The 21,741-nt window shown below is 40.1% G+C and overlaps 1 protein-coding gene across 1 annotated transcript in view; it reads left to right on the top strand.

Moving 5' to 3' along the window:
* The window catches only part of FAM135B (family with sequence similarity 135 member B), a 194,506-nt gene that overhangs the window by 165,270 nt on the left and 7,495 nt on the right, over positions 1-21,741 (top strand). The window contains exons 8-15 of the mRNA XM_030944057.1: positions 2,738-2,891; positions 5,562-5,611; positions 8,466-8,621; positions 10,671-10,744; positions 13,551-13,705; positions 14,755-16,813; positions 18,592-18,758; positions 19,985-20,076. Of these exons, the coding sequence (XP_030799917.1) occupies positions 2,738-2,891; positions 5,562-5,611; positions 8,466-8,621; positions 10,671-10,744; positions 13,551-13,705; positions 14,755-16,813; positions 18,592-18,758; positions 19,985-20,076 (2,907 nt within the window). The remainder of the gene's footprint in view (positions 1-2,737; positions 2,892-5,561; positions 5,612-8,465; positions 8,622-10,670; positions 10,745-13,550; positions 13,706-14,754; positions 16,814-18,591; positions 18,759-19,984; positions 20,077-21,741) is intronic.

Below are 21,741 nucleotides of genomic sequence, written 5' to 3'. Positions count from 1 at the left end.
AGCAAATGTGAAAGGTCTGCAATCTTTAGACCATCCTAAAAGAAGATATTTCTTGACATTTCTCAGCTTACTGAACAGTGATGGATAAGCTGATTTAGCTCCAGCAGTTTATAATGGCATCATCTGATAGATGCCTGCCCTCTGGGGTCTCTGCAGATGAAGATGCACAGACCTTTGTTCACATTAGTTTAAACTGTCCCTGAGGTGGGTTTAATAATCTCTGTAATGTCCTGCTCTGTATCCTGTACGTGTGTGACAACTTTGAGAAGAAGCAGAAGCAATCCTGTGAGAGCAGTAATATCTTTAAGTCACTGAAGAACCAGAAATTTGGAGCTTGTCACCTTTTTTTCTGTCACACTCACTTTCCACCTCGACAAAAAGATTTTTGAAATTAGGATGGATGTTCCCATTAAGCAACAGGGTTTCAAAGCCAGTTGCCATTTAATAGAATTTAATCAAAATGCTTAATGATATGTCCTCTTACTCATGCACAGCCCAGTCTGGTCTGTGCAGAGCAGTTCCTCTCATGCAATGGCATTCTAAAAGCACAGCACCTTTGTTTGGCACAGACACCCTTCCCAGGGAGCTGAGACAGGAAGAGAAAAGAGAGCTTGGAGCAATCCTTTCAGCTGTCTATTCACACAGGATACCATCCACATCTTACAGTAATTTGAAGAAAGTTTATATTGCAATGGAGAGAAATGCTGGAGAAAAATTGACTTGCCTGTTGTGGTTGTATTCAGTGCTCCTAATTCTTTGCCTTTTAGAACATGCGGTCAATTGTCCAGTGTAAATCAGCTGAGGACAAATTTGAAAAAGCACCATGAGATAGGAAGACAAATGCTAAGGAATTCAAAACTGGACTAATTGAGTAATATTTTAAACATTAATTCATGCACGTCTTAAGCCCACCTGCAGGTGCATTTTTCTATTACTTTTTATATTTAAGACTATAGTCTATTCCACAGAATGGCTGAAAATAGACCTATTAAAGTGTAGTCATGCCCAACACTACGTCACAGCATTCACATAAACTATGAAATTAACTCACTTTCTTCCTTCTTCTCAGCAGTGTAGCATTTAAATGCCAGGCTAATTTTTGGCTAAAAAAATCAGCAGTGGATAATAAAGGAGGGCATATTTTCATGACATTGTGCCATTGTACACCAATCCACTTCCATTTTTCTGTTGTTTTGAGCAGCATTTCTTTCTGCTCCCTTTTTTGTTTTGGCCATGGTGAGAGTAAAAAGTATCCATGCTGAGGCTGGAGATTTTGAAACCTTTGAAGAACAGCCAACTCCGTCAATTATCATCAACTGTTTCTCTGCAGGTCTAGAGAGCAGTTCTCTTTGTGCCTACCACAGAATTCTAGTTAACTCCTCGAAGATTGGCGTGAGAAACTGCAGGAAGCATCCTGGCTCAGGCCAAGATTTGTGAAATACAGGTTTCAGGGAAGTCAAAGGGAGAAAAATACAGGAGATGTGCCGGCATGTTGTTCTTCTCTGTTGCTCCTGGAGACATGCAGATTTTGGGACTGTCCAAAAAGGCAGTCAGCACCTGGCTGGCCTGTAGGAATGTATTCTTACCTCAGCAGTGATAAGCAGTGGACTAAGTTGCAAATTGTCCATGTTTCCCAAACCCAGGGATTAATAAATAGTTTTGCTTTAAACCTAAGCAGTTCAAATCTCAAATATCATTAATTTATACAACCATCTTTTGACAGAAGTGAAAACTTCTGATTTATGGTGCCCTAATGAAAACTCAGCTTACATTCTAAGTCTAAAAGTGTTGTATGGGAAATATTTGTGGTAAACATGCTGTGATCTGTCTTGTTCCATTCTCCCACAAGAGCTACACTAACACAGACATTGATCCTGTTGTACAGAGTGGCTCATACTTGTTGATGGGATAGCAATGCCACCTGCATTTGTTCACTAATACAGATTACAAAGCACACCATGCTACCATCAAGCTGTAACCTTTGCAGGAGGCAATAAGGAGGGAAAAGGAAAGTGAATGTAGGGATCTTTATAGCTCTTTCCACTCCTCCTCCTCCAGCAGAGAGGGTGTATTTCACACAGGACTCTCTGTGTTGTGGGGAGAGACATTGGCTCCACAGTGGGACATGTGGGAGGACAGAGGTTGATTTCTCTGTTACATTCTTTGGTCTGAGGGTCTTCTCATATGACAGCCTTGCTGAGACCTGATAGTTTTGTTATGGTTTGAGCAAAATGAACGTGTCGAATGAGACACTCTTGGATTACACATCTTGCTAGCTGGGTGGCTGGGAGGTTGGGATGGTTAAAATCTCTCTTTGGTGCCATCTGCTTGATTAGAATTGAAGAATCATGGAATGGCTTGGGTTGGAAGGGACCTGAAATACCATCTAGTTCAAATCCCCTGTCATGGGCAGAGACACCTTCCACTAGACCAGGTTACTCCAAATCCCATCCAGCCTGGCACTGAACAGGTCCAGGGATGGGGCAGCCACAGCTTCTCTGGAAAACCTGTGCCAGGGCCTCACGACCCTCATAGTAAAGAATTTTGTTCCTAATCTCCTGTCTAAACCGTCACTATTTTAGTTTAAATCCATTACCCCTTGTCCTATCACTATATACCTTTGTAAAAAGAGATGAATGACTGTCCCCAACTGGGTTTTTGTGGAAACCTGTCACAGAAATGGAGACCATGAATTTTAATTTCTCTACTTTATTTTCTTGATGCTTTTGTTGTACAGGGCAGCTTTTATGTCCCATCTGAAAATTGTATGCAGCATGCATACAAGTGGCATAAGGATCTCTGCCTCCTGCTCCTGAATGCTCAAAGGGGTCTTCACTCATACTACACCCTCATAATGAATGAGATTCCTGATTTACCACAGCTGAAGTTGGGTAAGTGAAAATTCATTTAAAATCACTGAAAATTTTACAGTGCTGCAATTCTAAACACACATATTTTAGTACCAAAATTCTTGCTCTGTTCAGAGACTTTAAGGGATTTTCATCTATGTTTTCTGATTAGTGTTTACTTTTGCTGTTAAAGATGACTGACTCCTCAAATGATGTATATCCTTTCATAGGATGTGGCCTGATGTGTAGATGAATAAAATATTTTGATACAGTTCAGAATTTCTGCCTTTTGGTGAGTTTTGGCCTCAGCTGCATTTTTAAAATTGTAACTTCTAGTTCTGCATGGTCATGAAATCTTGGGAAGACTCTTAACATATTTTTTTCTCTTGAGAAAACTTTTTTTTTAATAATTGAAAAGAAAAACCTGAAAGGTTATACAAGTGGATTTAAGTTACACTCCCTTCTTTGTAACTCTCAAGATATTCCTCCACTGTCAATTACCACTTGCTCTTCAAAATTATTCTGATTTTCTCCTTAATTCAATTGTTTAATATATTTTCTGGTTTTTTGGCAGAAGGTTTTTTGGCTGGTCAGGCCTGTTAGGTCTAATGTGCAAGTGCTGGCTGGCTGGATTTACAGGATGAAGTTCTGGAATTTGTGTTTAGTCATCTTTGTTACGATAGCGTGAGGTCCTATGAAAATGAAACTCAGTATCTCATTCAAATCCTGCTGTCTCACCTGTTTCTTTGAATTCAATGAATGTGCCTCATAATTTCACATCTGTGTTTTTGTATTTCTGTGCTGTGCAGGTTTTGAAGTTATGAGTTTTGTTACATTGCAGAGATATTTACATTAGGAGGGTCGATGGCATTGGCCAGCAGGTTTTAAATGGGAGTAAAATTTTCCAGTATAATCCTTATAAATAAGAACTATCAAACACAATGCACTATGCTTTACACACTTGTGGACTTGATTGATCCTATTTTCCACTTCATCTCTTGTCCCTCAACATATATTTCCCTTCCAGACCATCTAAAGTCATAGGTAGCAACAGTGTGTTATTCAATCCAACAACAAGAGAAAAAAAAAACCAAAAGAAAACCGAAACAAAACACCATTTTAATTTGCAGCTTATGAGCTCTCAGACAGAACACAAGCAACAAAACTGCTTCAAAACAAAACAAAACTGAATCTTGGTTATAGGTATAGATAACAGAGGATTTGTGCTTCACTCAGACAGGGTTATATGCTGTGAGATGGCAGAGCTCTGCATGGATGAGTGACCACAACTCCATGATCACCCCAGAGCACATGCTTATGTTCTAAACACCTTTTTCCTGGTTTTGAAGTGAATCCTGGTACTGAAGCAGGCACTTCATTTGCAAATGTACTTCTTGTAACGCATGAAAATTTGCAAAATGCAAATACCCTTTTTAGCTTCTTGAGCAGAGTGTTATCTGCATCATTTTATTCAGTCTGAAAATTTACTAAAGATTTGGTTTTATGGCTGATCTTCTGACACCTGCCGCACAAGTCAGTAAAATTATGGGGTGTAAGATTCATGCAGTAAGATGAATATAAATCAAATTTTTATATCTGTCTCCTTACATTCACTGGGGTGAAACACACCCAATTAAAAATATGTCATCTGACACAGGTAGTGCTTTCTAATTTGGGATGGCACCTTGTTTTTGCTATATTTCTCCACTGAGCAGGGGAAGAATATAAATGGTTCATCCAGTTGTAACATCTATATTGGTCATAATAATCTCATAGGTTTTTACAGAAGGTTAAGATAAATCCAAGAATATAAATCTCTGCATGTTTTCTTAATTATTTTTTCCCTAGCCTCCTGAGTAGTATATGTAAAAAGAAAGTAGCTTACTTTAGACATTAAAAGTGGGAATGGTTATTTTCCAAATTTTACCAGCTCAGATTGAGTCTTTTCAAGGCAGAACTCATCTTGGTTTGTCCTTTCCCATTTATCAGTGCTATCTGAGAAGAGACATTTGGGAATTGAGGAGGGCATTGGTCTGTGAGTTGTTTTGCTTTGTTCCTGCTTTGTTTCTTTATGGACACCATTAGAAAGTTCCGCATTGCAAAATGAAGCTGCTGAAGCTGGAGAATTGATTGATGTCCTCCTTTTCCTGATAGATTGTGGTGCATTTAAAGCAGAGTGTCCCTGTGCTGGATTCTCTCAGGATTAAATCAAAACACTGCTGCTTGCAGTGGTGAGGTAATTCCAGCTTCACAAGGCAGTACAGAATACCCAATATTTTACTATTGGGTATCTCTGTACTGGTCAGGAATTTGATGTTGATACACAGCCCTCTGTAGCACACCAGGGACAAGCATTCCTTGCTCATCATTTGTTCGGACTCTCTATTCAGTTCTACAGTTGGCCATAAATACCAAAGGCTAAAAATCAAACTTCTAGTACAAGAGAGTCAACAAAGAATCAAATTCTGTTCTCTTTGTCACCAAAACACTAACATTTTCTACTGATTTAGTGGTCCAGATTGCACAAGCAGAAGTTGCACCTGCAGGAGTACAAAGTGGGTTGTGGAGTGCCCACACCCAAACAGAAACTTGTCTGTCGGGAAGAATACCAAGTGGCTGACTTCTCTCATGAATAAACAGCAGAGAATTAATATTTCACATCCACTGTTCTCAAATCTGATGTCTTGCTTTGTGGTTTTTTTTTTCCTGCAGAGGAGCTATCTGTGGAAGAGACAGTATCCCAGCTTTGTATGGAGCTGCAGGTATTTCCTTCATCAGAGCCTGCCCATAGGTTTTTCAAGTCCATTTTTCAAGTGCACTGAGACAGCCCAGTAATACATCAGAACAGGCAAAAAGGGAATTTGGTGCCATCGGAAAGTTTGTTTACTGTTTCTCTTCCACCAACTACTTTGCATAACTTTGATTAGTTGCTTATAAGTTGTTCCTGTCACTGTTAACAAGCCACCAACTGGATTATTCTAGCATGCTTCAGTGAGCCTACCCTGAGTATCAGTATGATAAAAAAAATTATTTGGGGTATGTAGCAATTATAGCTTTTCTGCTGACAGGAGAAAAAGTACTTTGGCAGGTTGTTCAACCATATATTTTCAAATAAAGATACCTAAATGTATTTGGAGGATCATGGGAACAAAAAAGTGATTTTGGCACAGAAGTGACTGAACTACACTCTTGAACTTGCTCCTGCCAAGTTTATTTCAACTGAGAAAAAGACAAGTCATCAAGAGTGCCAGAAAGAAATGCAAGTGCCAGCTGATCACTGGAAAAATCAGAGCTTTCATATATTATATTTATCATAGGATCATAGAATCATTAGGTTTGGAAAAGACCTCCAAGATCATCAAGTCCATCCTTTGACCCAATATCACCATGACCAGTAAACCGTATCAATAATGTGCCACCTGCTCATTTTTTGAACAATTCCAGGGTTCCAAAGTAGTGATTCCACCACTTCCCTGGGGAAGTGAATTTGATAACAATTAATAGAGGGAAGATGAGTCTAAACCAAATGAGAAGTCCATTTACATTCCTGTTACAAATTATGACCTAAGGTTTGTCAGCCATGGTTTTAAAACTGTTTCAAATGACAAATTTATTAGTTTTAAGTCCTGACTTGGATACTTTGAAGGAAATCTGATTTCACATAAAACTGATTTAGAGAAGCATAACTTACTGCCTCATCTCTACTAGACTTAGAAGTTGTAACGGTATAGGACAGACAACACAGTCTAGAGTCTCCTTTGCACTACTTTTCAGTGCAGTAAAACACTCACAATTAGAAATACTCCCTTCCTTCCTTCCTTCCTTCCTTCCTTCCTTCCTTCCTTCCTTCCTTCCTTCCTTCCTTCCTTCCTTCCTTCCTTCCTTCCTTCCTTCCTTCCTTCCTTCCTTCCTTCCTTCCTTCCTTCCTTCCTTCCTTCCTTCCTTCCTTCCTTCCTTCCTTCCTTCCTTCCTTCCTTCCTTCCTTCCTTCCTCCCTCCCTCCCTGACAAACTCAAACATTTGACAACCAGTAAAGTGGACAAATAGCCATCGAACACCTATTCCTAAGATGACTTACATTAATAATGCATTTTGCTTGAAGACTGAGCTTTCAGTTTATGATGTAAGAAACATCTTACTGACTTAACAAATAAAAAATTAACATTGACATACAGCCTGTAAAATTGGATGTCATAAATAAAGTAATACCTTGACTCTGCAAAGGGAAATGTTTGAGCAGGATCTTTTGTTTCCCAGTATCCCCCAGATCTTTCCCATACCAGAATGAGTCCTGGAGCTTGTGCCATTTTGGGACAAGTCATTAAAATGGGGAAGCATCCAAACTATATAAACACAGTGTCTGTTTTATCCACACACAATTTTTCTCTGCTGCTCTCACACACAGACAATTTGTTTTTAATCATGGCTTAGTTTGCAGTGTCACCAACCTGGAAACTACCTGCATAATAAAATGTGAAAAATAAGCAGGCTTTCAGCTAGAGTGCAGTCCTAACCAAAAAAAAAAAAAAACTAAAAACCCAGTGAATAACATGGAGGTAAAATGCAATGTCTGTCTCTCATTAAAGAAATTAACAAGCTGACAAGTTAAGAGAGCTTGGTTTGTTCAGCCTGGAGAAGACTCCAGGGAGAGAATTTAACACCTTCTAGTACCTAAAAAGGCTACAGGAAAGCTGGAAAGGGATGTTTTACAAGGGTGTGTAGTGCTAGGACAAGTGGGCATGGTGTTAAACTGACAGAGGGCAGGTTCAGATTAGATATAAGGAAGAAATCCTTTATTGTGAGAGTGGTGAGGCACAGGCACAGGTTGCCCAGAGAAGCTGTGGATGCCCCATCCATGGAAGTGTTAAAGGCCAGGCTGGATGGGGCTCTGAGCAACCTGGGATAGTGGAAGGTGTCTCTGCACATGGCAGGGATTTGGAAGAAGATCTTTAGCCTAACCTATTCTACGATTCTATGATTCTCTGATATTGTGAAATGAGGAAGTTTGGCACACAGAGATTTTGCTTTCCTGCAGTGCTTTAGCACAGAGCTGGAGGGCACACAGAGACCCAGCATGTTCTAGTGTGGGACATGGGCAACAGCACCCTCTGGAATGTCTGTTTGCATCATGTGTTGAGGACACAGTGTTTTGGTTTGAGGTTTCTTGTTTGGTTCCCCCTCAATAACCCATCTGTATTCTAATGTGACATGGCTGACAGGGCTCCTTTGCTAACAGAGTCTGGCCATGGTTTATTATTTCAGAGCATCCAGCACCATCTGGTGGATAATTTGGAACCCACAGTCTTTGGTTTTGTTTTTTTTCCCTAGTTACTACACCTGCAGTAAAGTATCTGCAAAAAAAATTATCTGTTCCCACTTCTTGCTCTCTAACTGCGTAGCTGAGACCATTTGCACTAAAATATGTGATTTTAAAGAGAAAAAGAAAATGTCTCACCAGCTTTATTTGGGGTAAAATAACTGAAAATGGTAGCTTAGCAATAATATTCCTAAATCAAGAGAAATTTTTCTTGTTGTTCCTAAAAGGACTTAATCTGATGTACTAACTGATTCTTTTCCATAACATTCTTGATCTCACAATTTCTTTTCTGTCCTTCAGCTGCTGAGCAATCCAGAGAAGATAGCAGAGCAGATAAGCAAGGACCTTGCCTGGCTTTGCTCTCACCTCCTGGCCCTGTGGACCCAGTTCCTAGAGGTGGCCACGCTCCATCCAGAAGTCACAGCTTATCTGACTCAGGAACATCACATGCTAAGGGTAATCTTAAGAAGTTAAAAGCAAGTCCAGTAATGGTCACATCTTGATAAACATTAGAGATTTATTTGGATGTATATTTCCAATCCAATTCTGCCTCTGTGACTATTTACATGGCATGGGGTGAGCACAACAAGAGTTGAAGAGGAGGGGAAGAAGAGGTGAGGCCCAGGATTTGAAATTACAGATTTCAGTTTCTGGAATGAAGATGGTTGAGTTTGTGTGACCCAGGATCCTATACAAAATGAGTAACTTTGAACACCAGGATCAGACATAGAGCAGGAGGTGGGTGGGAAGTGATATACGTCGCCTTATATCCGTAAATTATAAACACTTGTTTTAAAAAACCCAGACAACACAGTGACAAATAAAAAAATGTAATTTCATCTCAACTGGTTTCACAAAACTACCAAAAGGAATATAGATTTGTTTTCTTCACTGTCATATATATAGCTATTTGCCTTTCTCACAATGAAGTGCACACAGCAAAATATTAATATTGTTGATGTTGAAATTGCTTCTTGTACTTGGTAATAAAGAAGGCACAAAACCACTTGTCATTTTAGCAAACATTGTCAGATCTTCTTATCTGATTAGTTCAGCAAGTGTTTTGTGTTCCATCAGGACATTCTTGGTTATTGACCAGACACCAGCTCAGCACATCACCTGAGCTGAACTCAAAGTCTGATCTAATCATTAGAGTAGGAACAGGGGAGGAAAGGGCAGGATTCACCTTGCATGCATGAGGAGTGTGCAGGGTAGGTATTCACACCTCAGCTTATGTTCTGCTCCTGTCGGTCAGTGGAGGTCAGAGTGACCAGAACAAGTCTCCTCTGGGGCTCACAAAAATGGGGCATAAAATTCAGGAAGAGGTGGCTGAGTGCCTGATGCTGAAATTCCTCTGGTTAGTCTGTGAGGTCTCCCTTGACTCTGAGGGAACCTGGGTGGTTTTCAGTCAAATAACCCAACTTTGAGCGCTCCCAGCTCCAGCAAGGTGAATCTCGGCCTCTGGGTTGTTCCAGCCTTGACTGATGCCAACTGTCTTCTTGACCTTTGTCAAATTACATAACTTTGCATGCTCTGGTTCCTCCTCATATAAACTGTAATTACACTTTTTCACCTCTGGAAAATGGTTTGAGAGCCCTAAATGAAAAGTCCTACTGTTAAGACACAGTCTTTTGGAAGGGATGCTCATCCTTTGTTTAGTTAGGCCATTTGCTAAAGTACAGCTGGGATTTAGGGAAATGCTGAGATGCTCTGACATATGCTTTGCACTGCCATTTTCTGTCCCTGTAACAGAGGTCACTTTTACAATTATTATTAGGAATGTATGGGCTGCAGTTTAACAGCTCAGTACATTTGATTGCATATTATGCTTGATTCATTTAAACTCAAACCTTATTCCTGGGCAGATGACAGCACTGAATTTTTAATAGCTTATTTCACACTCTGTGCTCTGCCAGCCACTTCAGATCCATGGCTCTTTTGTAATTGATTGTCCAACACTGAACATATCTAATGTCCATGAAGGGATTTGAAGAGCTCTCAGTTTGTAACTATCATGACATAGGCAGGTATGTTTCTACTGTGACAGGGCTCATTCTCCTCTGGAGTGACATGTAAGACTGGCTTTGCTGTTGTGGTAGTTTGAGAGTCACTGTGGATGTTCCCATAGAAGAGATGATAAATAATGAATTTTTCTAATTTAATAAATCACTACTCTACTGCTTTTGCCCAGTGGGAAAGGAATAAATCTTCCCAACTTTAACGATACAGGGGAAAATGGTAAATTTGACAGCTTTAAGAAAAGTAGTTAGAAGATACAGATAACCAAACTTTGATTTATTGTCAAGGGAGTCTTACCCCACAGCAAAATATGCTACAATAACAGCTGCTTTGTGCTGGGCTGGGAAAACAAAGCAGAATTGAACTCTTTTTTAATGTCAGCACTAATGAATCTGGTCCTGGTAGTCAGTGCTGTGTTCTCAGACTGATGGCACTTGTCACCTTTCAGCAGATCTTAGGTTTAATTTGTGCATCTCTCTCTCTCAGGTGAGAAGATTCTCAGAAGCTTTCTTCTACACTGAGCACCAGAAACCTGCTGTGCTCATGTTCCAGGAAGGCCTGTAAGTAACCCATTAACACTCCCCTATCTCTGGAATTACTAAAAATTTACTTTAAAATATTTTGCAGTCAAGAACAAGATCTTTTTCTATAGGGTATGAAGGAATTTGGTTTAAGAGAGGTTATTGGCTCTGTTTTAGCTCCATATTGTAAACCTTTTGAAATGAGTTTCAAAAGTGACTGATCAGGCTGGCCCCAGAAATAATTAATTTCAAGCTACATAGATATATATATATTCTTCAATTAACTTCCTAAATCAAATGCACTAGATCCAGCACTGGTACTGTTATTGGGAAATACCTGTTGAAAAGCAACAAATCTTAACATTTACAAATTTGCTTTTTACCATCCCTAAACCATTCCAAGGTAAGTATTTCTTTCTGCTGGACAATTTCTGCTTGTAACCAAATTGTGAAGTGTGAGAAACCAGTCTTAAAGTTATGCCAGGGCAAATCCTGCCCTTGGTTTTAGCCCATGAACCCAACTGGACGACTTGGATGACACTCAAGACCTGACCCCTGAAGGCAGAGTTCAAAGAAGGATGCTCAGATTTGAATTTCTGAGTAATGAAGGTTATCCAGACTATTTGTCACCATGGGCAGACTGCAACATTACCAGTGTGAAACCCATCCTTTAGAAGGGGCTGAAAGGCCATGACATCAGGTCCTGTCACAATGATGATTTCTAAGTGAGACATTTGCCTCTGACCTAGTGCAGAGGAGAAAATTGCTTTTCTCAGAGCTGTCATTGGGGACATTAAGGCTGATTCACTGTTGATGGAAAGGGCCCTGGCTTCATTAGTGGATGGACCGTACAAGACTGCCTTGTCCTGCCAAATTAGAGCAGCACCATAGCTGCAGGGTCCCAGCTGTGTTCACTTGGTTGTCCCATGCCAGGATTTTAGGGAGCTGAGTACAAGGAAAACCCCATGTCAAGATCCTGGGGGGAGGACACACACACACACACACTCATGGCCCTATTCAAACAAACATAATCCTGCACAGGGGAAACCCTAATTGCATGAAGTGCTTCAGTTTCTCCAGGCAGTCACAGGAGTAGCACATTTCCTACAGATAAATATAATGTTTTTCTCAGTGGTTATCAAGAAGGGTAAGAAAAAAAATATTAAAAAAAATATTAATTGGTCTGTGCAGAAATTTTTTTCTATACAGGCTGCATGGTAGAGCCAGGTTTTCTTCCTGAATATGCTAGATTATGTAGATGGAAAAACAGATTCTTGGCTTTCAGAGTATTATTGATATTGGGTGTGGTAGTAGAGATTATTGGTTGGGTTCATAAGGTCATCAACTCGGATCAGTGCTCAGTGTACCAGGTTCTGTACAAGCACATCAAACAGTACCTTCTTTCTCCCCATTTTATTTTCCTTCCTACCAGACAGGAGCTGTTTTTTGCCTCTCATGCTGTTGTGGGTTTGTGTGAAGCTGTGCACATCTGTACCTGACAGCATTTGACTGCTTAGGCAGAAGAGGACACACCATTCCCAGTAGGCTAAGTGTGGTACAGGGTAGAGGCCTCTAGGAGGTCACATACCCTCAGATTTTACAGACAAAAATATTTCTCCTTGCTCACTTTAATATCAGTTATTCATCTTCTTCCCAAGGGTAGGAAATAATCAGACAAGGGATAGTGGCTTTAAGATGAAGAACAGATTTGCTTTCAGCTGGCCATCAATGAAAATCTTTTTTGCCTTACTCTCTGTATTTCATGTTTTCCACATTTTTGAGACAGATATTTAAATAGGAACGCCCATCAGAAATACAAATTATTGTATTGATTATAGCCCAACACATATTCATCTGCCAGTTTAGTGTCATATTCACTGAGGAGAGCCAGGTAGCATTTTGAATGGCCTAAATGATGGAAACAGATGGAAGGCTACAAAAAAGCCAGAGAGGGACTTTTTACAGGGACATGTAGCAATAGGACAAGGGGGAATGGCTTTTAACTGAAAGAGAGTAGATTTAAATCAGGTATTAGAAGTAAATTATTTACTGTAAAGTGATGGGGCACTGGAATTTTTTATTCAGAAACTTTGTGGCTGCCCCATCCCTGGAAGTGTTCAAAGCCAGCTTGAGCAAACTGGTCTGGTGGAAGGTGTCCCTACCCATCCAAGGGGGATAGAACTAAATAATCTTGAAGGTCCTTTCAACCCTAAACTGTTCTATGATTCTGTGACTCTGTCAAGAGACAGTGGCTGAGTAATTGCCTTAGCTCATCCAGATTAGTGCATGTGTGAGACAGCTCTCTGTGAGTGCTTTGAGGTCTGATATAAGTGAGAGAGAGGATTTGCCAGGCATCCTTCTTGGCTTTGTTCCTCCCTGTACTGCTCAACCAAATTTTGATTATTGCTTCCTGCATCTGGGTTTTGAAACCCTGACCACAGCCAGAGTGACAGACCTCATTTCCTGACCAGAAACCAGCTGAGGGATCCAGCCCCAGCCAGCAGCTGAGACCCTTGGGAGGACAGCAATGGGTTACGGCAGCTAACAAGAGCCTATGACAGTGGGATCTGGAATAATTTCAAAAACACAAGAGATTTTTCAGGAAGGGATTGAGCAAGATGTAAATATCTCTAACTGAGAGATGGAAACCTTCAAATTCTTGGTTATTGACCAAGATGGGGGTACCCCCCATCATGCAGTACTGCTTCCCTTTAAACGCATTGACTGGATCCTCAGCCTGCATATCTGGGCTTGCAGGACTTATGGAGAAACAGCACGGTAGAAATAGCACAGATTAGCTCAACAGCTACTCAAGCACTCAATTTGTTTTGTATTTTTCTGCCAGGATCCAGAGCCACGCACAGATTTCTACAGAAATTCGTAATTCGGATTATTTCACCAGCATGCCCCCGCTGCCGGCGGAATGCCTGGACATTGACGGGGACTGGAACACACTCCCAGTTATCTTTGAAGATAGGTACACAGACATGCCTTGCAAAGGTGAGTGAAACTCCACAGGGCACAGCTTCTTGAGACAGCTTGAGCTGTGGCAGGTCCTTCCCCAGCTCAGGATAAGTGATCTCACATCCCTAGGGCTTATGAACTCGGAAGAGAGTGTAAGCCCCTAAGTAATACAGCTGAATCTTAGTGTTTTCCCTAACAGCAGAGTATTTCCTTCACATTTTTAATCTTGAAATTAAGCTTTCCTTAAAAAAGAGCTGGAGGAAAAATCTAGAAAGAAAATCAGATCTTTTGGGTTTTTGCTATAGTACTAATTTAAAGAGAAAGCACTAGACTGATATCCCCACTATGACATCTAGTGGTAAGAAATCTCAGAACAAAGCCCCACAATTTCTGTGTAAAGCCTCACACCTCTGAAAGGCAGCATTGCCTTCCAAAAAATATTTTGCCCTTTGAGTACCCAAACCAAATTTTTAATTAAGAAATTTTTTAGTTCCAGAGTCATTTAGTAAAACCTCATAGCCTTACTACCTTTTTTCTTTTCACTCAACTTTAAAATTACCAAGGAAGCAATATGTTTTAATACTATAGGTGTCCATAGTCTAGTGAATATAGCCTGTGGTACAAAATCTTCAGTCTTCCACAGTTTTTCTACTGCCTAAATTGTGACAATGCTCATTAAAGATATTTAAATTATTGAACTGACTATTAAGCTGATTCAAAGTTATGAACAATATTGAATGACACCAGGAATACAAAGAAGTATCCATTTTGTTTTGCTTACCTACACTCTAAAAACTAACAGTATAGGTACAGCTATACTGAGGAAAGTGTATTTTATTAATATTGTCTTCTTTGGCCTAATTGTAACTGTTCAGTGAGTGTAATTCTTGTTAAATGCACTCTGGCAGGTGCATTTGTAATACACCTTTAATGCATGTATAATTTTTGTAATGTAAAAGTGTAGAATAATATTTTAGAATTTAACATCCCTTTTCAAAATCTCTGGGGTGGTTTGTTGTGTTCTTACAGGTAATTTTCTTTCTTTCTTTCTTTCTTGCTTGCTTGCTTTTTTTATCTTTCTTTAGATCAGAATTTGGAAGTTTTCCCAGATTTTGAGGTTCCTACAAATACTCAAGTGGATGTAAAACTGGAAAATGAAGACTGTGCATCAGATGATCCCACTGCAGTAATGAAAGGAGACTTTGACAAAGACAGTCCTGTAATACACACAGACAGGATAAGCAGGAGTACCTCATGCCTACACAGCAGTACTGAAACTGCTGCTAAGGGTTTAAACCAGCACCCCCCATCTCAGGTATGTACAATAAACAAAGAAGGCCAAAGGAAACCTGAAAATATTTTTGTTTCAAGAGAAGAAACTATTTCTGACTCAGAGCCAGGCAATACAGAGCACATGTCAGAAGACCTTAAAACATCTGAGGAAGTTTTATTAAAAGGTAATAGACTTGGGGTGGATGTTACCTGTGGAGACATGGAATCCAGCAATAAGGACTCTCACAAACGTGAGCCCACGCTTATTGTCAGCGATCAGCATGAGTGTGGAGCATGTGGAACTGATGGCTTAGAAGACAGCACTGAAATACATGAACTAGATGAATTTGGTCATCCTGAAACTAATTTCACTTCATCTGAGCTTGCATTGAGTGAATTGACCAGTCTTGAAAAACCAGAGGATGCAGACACCAAGGTTCATCTCCATGTTTTGAAAGCTTTGCCTTCACACAGCTGTGAAGTGAAATCAGTCACAAAGGAGCAACGAAGTGAGGAGAGTGAAGAATTTACCCTGATGTCAGGGGTCATAAAAAGATCCTCCTCTATAATATCTGATTCAGGCATTGAGAGTGAACCAAGCTCGGTGGCATGGTCTGATGCTCGCAGCCGGGCCCTGGAGCTGCCCAGTGACCGAGAGATCCTGCACCACTTGGTCCGGAGGCACGGCATCCACCGGAATTCCCTGGAGGGTGGCCACACGGAAAGCAACACCAGCTTGCCCAGTGGTATCCAGGCATCGCTCACATCCATCAGCTCTTTGCCCTTTGAGGAAGAGGAGAGGGAAGTGGAGCTTACCAAACTGACGAAATCTGTCTCTGCCCCTCAGATCAGCAGCCCGGAAGAGCCCCCAGAGGAGGTGGATATATCAAAACACAGCGAAGCCACCTCAGGAGATTCAGATCACAACTTAAGAAGCTGCATGGAAACAGAGGATAAAGATGGAAAAATAATCATGGACTTTTCTGAGTGTCAAATGACCACTGAAAGCGGACAAATAGAACACAGAAGACATCCCAATCCCCTCCTCAAACACAGTAGCAGTAACACTGAGTTACAAGGGAATGAGGAGAAAAGTTTTCCAGAGACTTGCTGTAGTTTGGAAAATACAAGACCACCCAGCTGTCCGAAGCAGCTCCAAGTTAATGTCTCTGAGTGCCTGTTACTGGAGAACAATGGTGAGTGCAGCTTAAAAACACCAAGGGCTTGTAATTACTTGGACAAAAATATAGATAAGGTTGATACATGCATTGAGGATCCAAAGGATAAACTTAAGCCGGACAGTTTAAAAGTACAACAGGGCTCTTCCAATAGTAGAATTTCAGGAGAGGAGAGTTTTTCACAAAGCATAAAAGTGGTACCAGATTTTTGCTATCCCGTTACAGCTCCTTCAGACACCTCCACTGAATTTGGCTCACTGCAAGGAGAATGTGGCAGCTCTCTCGCTGATGGGAGCCCACCAGTGTATGCAGAAATGCAGGGCTTGCAAGAAATTGAGCTCAATGACTCACCTGCCTCAGCAGACCCTGCATCAGGGGCCCACCAGGCTGAACGTCCTCAGGAGCCCAACAGCCAAGAGAATAAACTTGTAGCAAACGGCACCGGGTTTCCTTTGGCTGCAACAGAGGGAGTAGCCCTGGAAAGCAGAAAGGCTGCTGATGTGGTTAACATGTCCATCTCTTGCACAGCCACCTGTCTTCCCTTTTCTTCCGTGCTCAAAGAGACCCCTGCCATGGCGGGCTCCTCAGCAAAACAGGCTGCGTTCCCCATCACACGCCAGCCGCTGGGCTCCTTCGGAGTGGTCTGTCCTAATTCAGATGAGATGGATGAAGAGACCAACGAAAGGATGCTGAAGTAAGCATAAGTAATTACTTTATTAACGTAGCTGTAATGCTGAGAGAACCTGACACAGTTCAGGACCTTAATGCACTAGGCATACAGGAAGCTTGTATTTGAGACAGTTGCCTGAGGAATTTCAGTATAAATAATCCAAACAGACAAATGGTTCATATAGAATGAATAATCTAAATAGACAGGAAGGATGAAAACACAGAGAGACTGAGACTGCCAAAGACATCAGATCCTTAATTTTCATGACAAGCAGGGGAATTTAGGTATCTAAATAATCTTTGAGAGCTGATCCTCCTTCCTGAAATCAAGGTTACCCACACCAGAGTATCGATCGCTGATAGTCAGTTCACCATGGCCATGACACAGACTGTTTTACTGCTCTGTTTTAATAAGTCCATTCGGTAGCTAGACTATGAAATGGGGAATTCAGATTGGCTGATATGTCTCAACTTCACCTTCTCAAACTGGAAGAATGGGAGAATTGAAGCCATGGATAGCTGGAGAAGAGGCATATTATTTTTGTTTCTTGCTTCGTTGCCCAACACAAAAGTGCCGCATCGTGACCTTGACGTCACAGGAGCCTATTTCACAGATTGGCACACTAGCAGTTATATTTTTCCAGTATGGTTTGGTGTCTCTTCTGTGCTGATGAAAAACAGTAGCACTGAAATTTCTCAATCCATTCAGCTGCCCAAAATTTTGGCTGTCTGCATGGACATTCGTTTTCAACTTTACTTTTATTCTTTTGAAAGCACCCTGAAGTTTTACACACCATGCTTAAGTCCTGATAAATCTAAGCACAGAATTTGTTTCTTCATTGTGAAACAGAACATTTGAGCATGCAATCATGCTCATGAATTCAAGGCTTCCAGATCCATGGCCCAAAAGCTATTTTTTTTCATTCTTCTGCCCTTTAAAATCAGTTGGGCTGATGTAAGTAATTGCTCATCATTGGACTTGAGTGTCTTAGAGGTCTTTTCCAATCTCAATGATTCGATGATTATATCAAGTTGCCTTAAGAGATCCCCAAGCTTTAAAGGTTATATCTCCAAAGCTTGTCCTTCCCTGTTTTCTACTTAATTCTACACTTACATTGTGACTATTAATTCCTAAATTATCTGGATAAGTTTTACTGAATCAAAGAGCCGTTGAAGAGTTTGGCATCTTCAGGCAGCAGAATGCTTCTAGATGAATTAGAGTGTCAAATTTTAGACCTTTAATAGGACAGGTGTTATCTTAATTATTTCAGCATTGACATGTTCTTCTAAACTCTACTAAATTGTTTTCAAAAGAATCTAAAATCAAATTAACCCCAAAATATCTACCACATGAGGTGCATCCCTTAACTCTGGCATGAGGAAGAGCAAAAGGACCTTCTACCTGACTATAAGTGCATCTGATGGTAGAAAAATTATACATTTTTCATTTCAGTACCTATAAGGCCAATGACATTGTTAAGAGGCAAAATTGTTAATTTTGTACCTCAGTCTCATTTTATGAGCTACCAGAATATTATTTTTTGCTACTCTTTCATTCCTTTGGCAAGTGTGAGTTGCTAATGCAGTTTAGTTTTTTCCCCTTATGTAGACAAATTACGAAGAAATGGAGTTTATTCCCTTCATTCTGACTTCTCTCAGTTTTAATAGATATGGAATTGCATCCAGGTCTCTACTTGAAAGTTGAAAACATAATTTCTCACAAAGAAAAGCCTCCTCATTTCTAGTTTGAAGGTTTGTTGCTGACCACCCAGTTCTATTGCGATTAACTAATGTATTCTCCAGTTTTTATCAGGCCAAAGAAAAATTTAAAAAAGAAATGAAGATTGAAGGATTTCTGTACAGTGACTTATCTGTACTAGCTTCTGATATCCCATATTTTCCACCAGAGGAAGAGGAAGAAAATTTGGAAGATGGAATTCACCTGGTTGTCTGTGTCCATGGATTGGATGGTAAGGCCAGGAAGAATTGCTATTTGTAAGTCATTTTGGTGTAAATTACAAGAAAAGGACAGATGTTCAGCAAGTATGAAAGAATGGAGAATTTAATTATTTGTATTAGCTAAGTATGTATTCCTTATAATGCTATTTGGTCCATTGTAATAAAGGATCTATGAGAATATTAAATATTCCTGCTAATATATGGGGTCCTGCTATCTGTTTTTGGTTTTTGATTTTTCAGTTTTTGTTGTTTTTTTTTTTTTTTTTAACAGCAATCTACACCAAAGCACATCAGTCCTCCTGTGAACAGGAAAAGTGCATTGCAGTAACTCCTTGTCTTTCCACAGATGCTTGATTGTTTTGCAACATGTCCCCAGGAGGGAAATGTTATTTAAACCCCCCAAACACTGTTATAGATTAGATAGTGGCTGACTTTATAAAGTGAGAGAATAAAAATCATTCTTCACTGCAGAGGAAGCAGGTCTTGGGGTTTTTTATGTATATGCTTTCTAAGCAGGAAACAGTTATGTTAAATGTGAACTTTCTCTTGGCAAATTATTGATATAAATTAGAAAGATGTAGATGTTAACACTGAAAACAATGGAGAAAAAGTGGTAGAGACAATGATATCTCAAAAAAAAAAAACCAAAACAAACACTGGCTTGTGCCAGGACTGTTTGCCAATTAATATCTCAGTAGCAGGAATGCCCTTCTCGTTACATAGTGGTACCTTCTTCACCAGCAAAAGATTTCAGAAGACTTTGGAATTTCCTAGTACAAAATGATGCATCTCTCAAAATATTAGAAGTCTGATAGTATTTCAGCACCACCTCTAATTGTGAATACATGAGATGGGCCACTCTGCATCTGAAGGTACGGCCCTATAGCTCAGCACAGGTGTTGAGGTGTCCCTGGGGGCTTCACCTGAGCTTGTTGTCTTTTTGTCTTACCTCTGCTGTTCAGCAAATAGAGGACAGATTTATTCTGGACCTGATCTTTGCCGTTTCTAACCCACTATTTATGCAGTCCCCCACAGCAGCAGGTGAGGTCCAGCCCACCTGGGCAGGCTGTGGGAATTCCTGTTCTCTTGCTGTTTCAATGCATGATCCTGAGGGGTGATAATGTTCTTAGCAGCACTTAGCAAAAGCTCCATGGTGTCAAGTTTACTGTGTTAAATTGACTCTATATTGGTTATTTTTCTGTTGAATTGCATCTTATAAAATACCATTTGTTCCTAGGTAACAGTGCAGATCTGCGGCTGGTAAAGACTTTTATTGAACTGGGACTTCCTGGTGGAAAACTGGACTTCCTAATGTCTGAAAGAAATCAGGTAGAACAGAGCTAATTTCTGTCTTCCTTTTGATTGCTGAAGTAGTGCCTTCAGCAAAAGCCTTTTCACCAGCTGAGTGAAACAAAAGCCCTGGGGAATTCAGCGAGTTTAATGTAGTATTTAGTGCAAAGGCTTGGTTCTATTCCTGTATAATTTGATAGGGTGTTCAAACCTATTGGAAAATATTCCTGGCGTTAAAGTCAAAGGCAATGACATTAGCAGTAATAGGACTAGACCTTAGAGGAAGAAAATGGATTTATCCTGCCAGTTTGCAAACTTGGCAGCCTGGTGCCCCTGCAGCACAGCACCAACAGAAAGCAGCAAGTTTAGTAGCGCTAAATTCTCTGGAGGATGTGGAATATCCAGCAGGTGTTGTCAGCTCCCTTTGCTGCATCAGCCATTGTTTCTCCTGTTGCAGTGTTTGTGGGATTTATTTCCTTGAATGATAAAGAAATGTCTTCCAGAAAAATTGATTGCTGGTCTAGGCAGAGAAACAGAAATGAATCCTGTGCTTTGCTTGGCAGTGGAGCCATATTTACGACCAAAGGCCTAACTTTATGCACAAGATAAGGACCTCCATTGTGCAGTCAGAAACATTATTCTGATTTATGAGTACCTGAGAAACATGAGTTAAAACTTTCCAACCTTGTTTGTTCAAAAGCTTTTATATTTTGAAGTGGCTGGTTGGTGTATGGATGTGAACTTGCCACTTCCAGCACACAGCTCTGTCAGCAGCAGACCTGAACAGTGAATGTAAGCGAATGAAAATAGTCAGGAGACCATTCCATACTTCCATCAAGGCCTCTTCCAAGAGAAGAATGTTTTCAGAGAATGAAACATCTTACAATATTTGTATTTATCCAGAGTCCATAATGGAACCTATTTAGAGATCTTATTGTCTGGAAAAATGGGGAAATTCTTACAGCACTGGAAGAGGAACCTGGGTGGCTTGATGGCTATTTTAATGTTGTAAAGCATCTCATCACTGTTTTTCCCTTCTCTGAGAACCACACTGAAAATTACCCAAGAAACCAGTCATTTAGCTGGTCTGCCTTATAGAGGAAAATTCAAATCACTTTTTTAGGCATTTATTTGTGATGCATTTGACAAGCTCAGTCAGGCTGAAGTGATAGTAAAGAATGGAGATATAATCAGGTGAAATATGACACTTGACTTATTTTGGTTATGATTAACATTCAGGCTGATATTCTTGCACTTTTTAAACAACATGAAAGGTTTGGGATGATGAGCCTAGGAGGAAATCATTAATTATCAATGCAGACAAAACAAACAGGCAGAAGGTTACTTGACTGTTTTTAGTTTATGAGAACATTTATTTTAAGTCTGTACTGCAAAGTGAATATCGACATGTTTTCCTGTGCAAGAGCTGCAATTAGCAAGATGAGTTGTGTCACAAAAGCATTAATTACTCATATGTTTCAAAAGCATTAATTACTCATATCTTTACTCTGGTTAGCTGTTCCAACATTTGATGATTGTTTTGTGGCATCTCATTAGTTAGGAGTTTGATTTAGAGTCTTGTTGGATTGCCAAATTACAAAGTTCTGAATAAGATCTGCCTGTAATTGTATAGACTGGAAATATATTGCTTGTTTTATTGTCTCACGACTGGCAGTACTGTTGCCAGCAAGAAATTATTCGTCT

Source organism: Camarhynchus parvulus, chromosome 2 (assembly GCF_901933205.1).
Source record: "Camarhynchus parvulus chromosome 2, STF_HiC, whole genome shotgun sequence".
Classification (NCBI taxonomy): Eukaryota; Metazoa; Chordata; class Aves; order Passeriformes; family Thraupidae; genus Camarhynchus; species Camarhynchus parvulus.
Note: the sequence above shows the minus strand (reverse complement) of the source record. Positions and strands in the feature narration are given on the sequence as shown.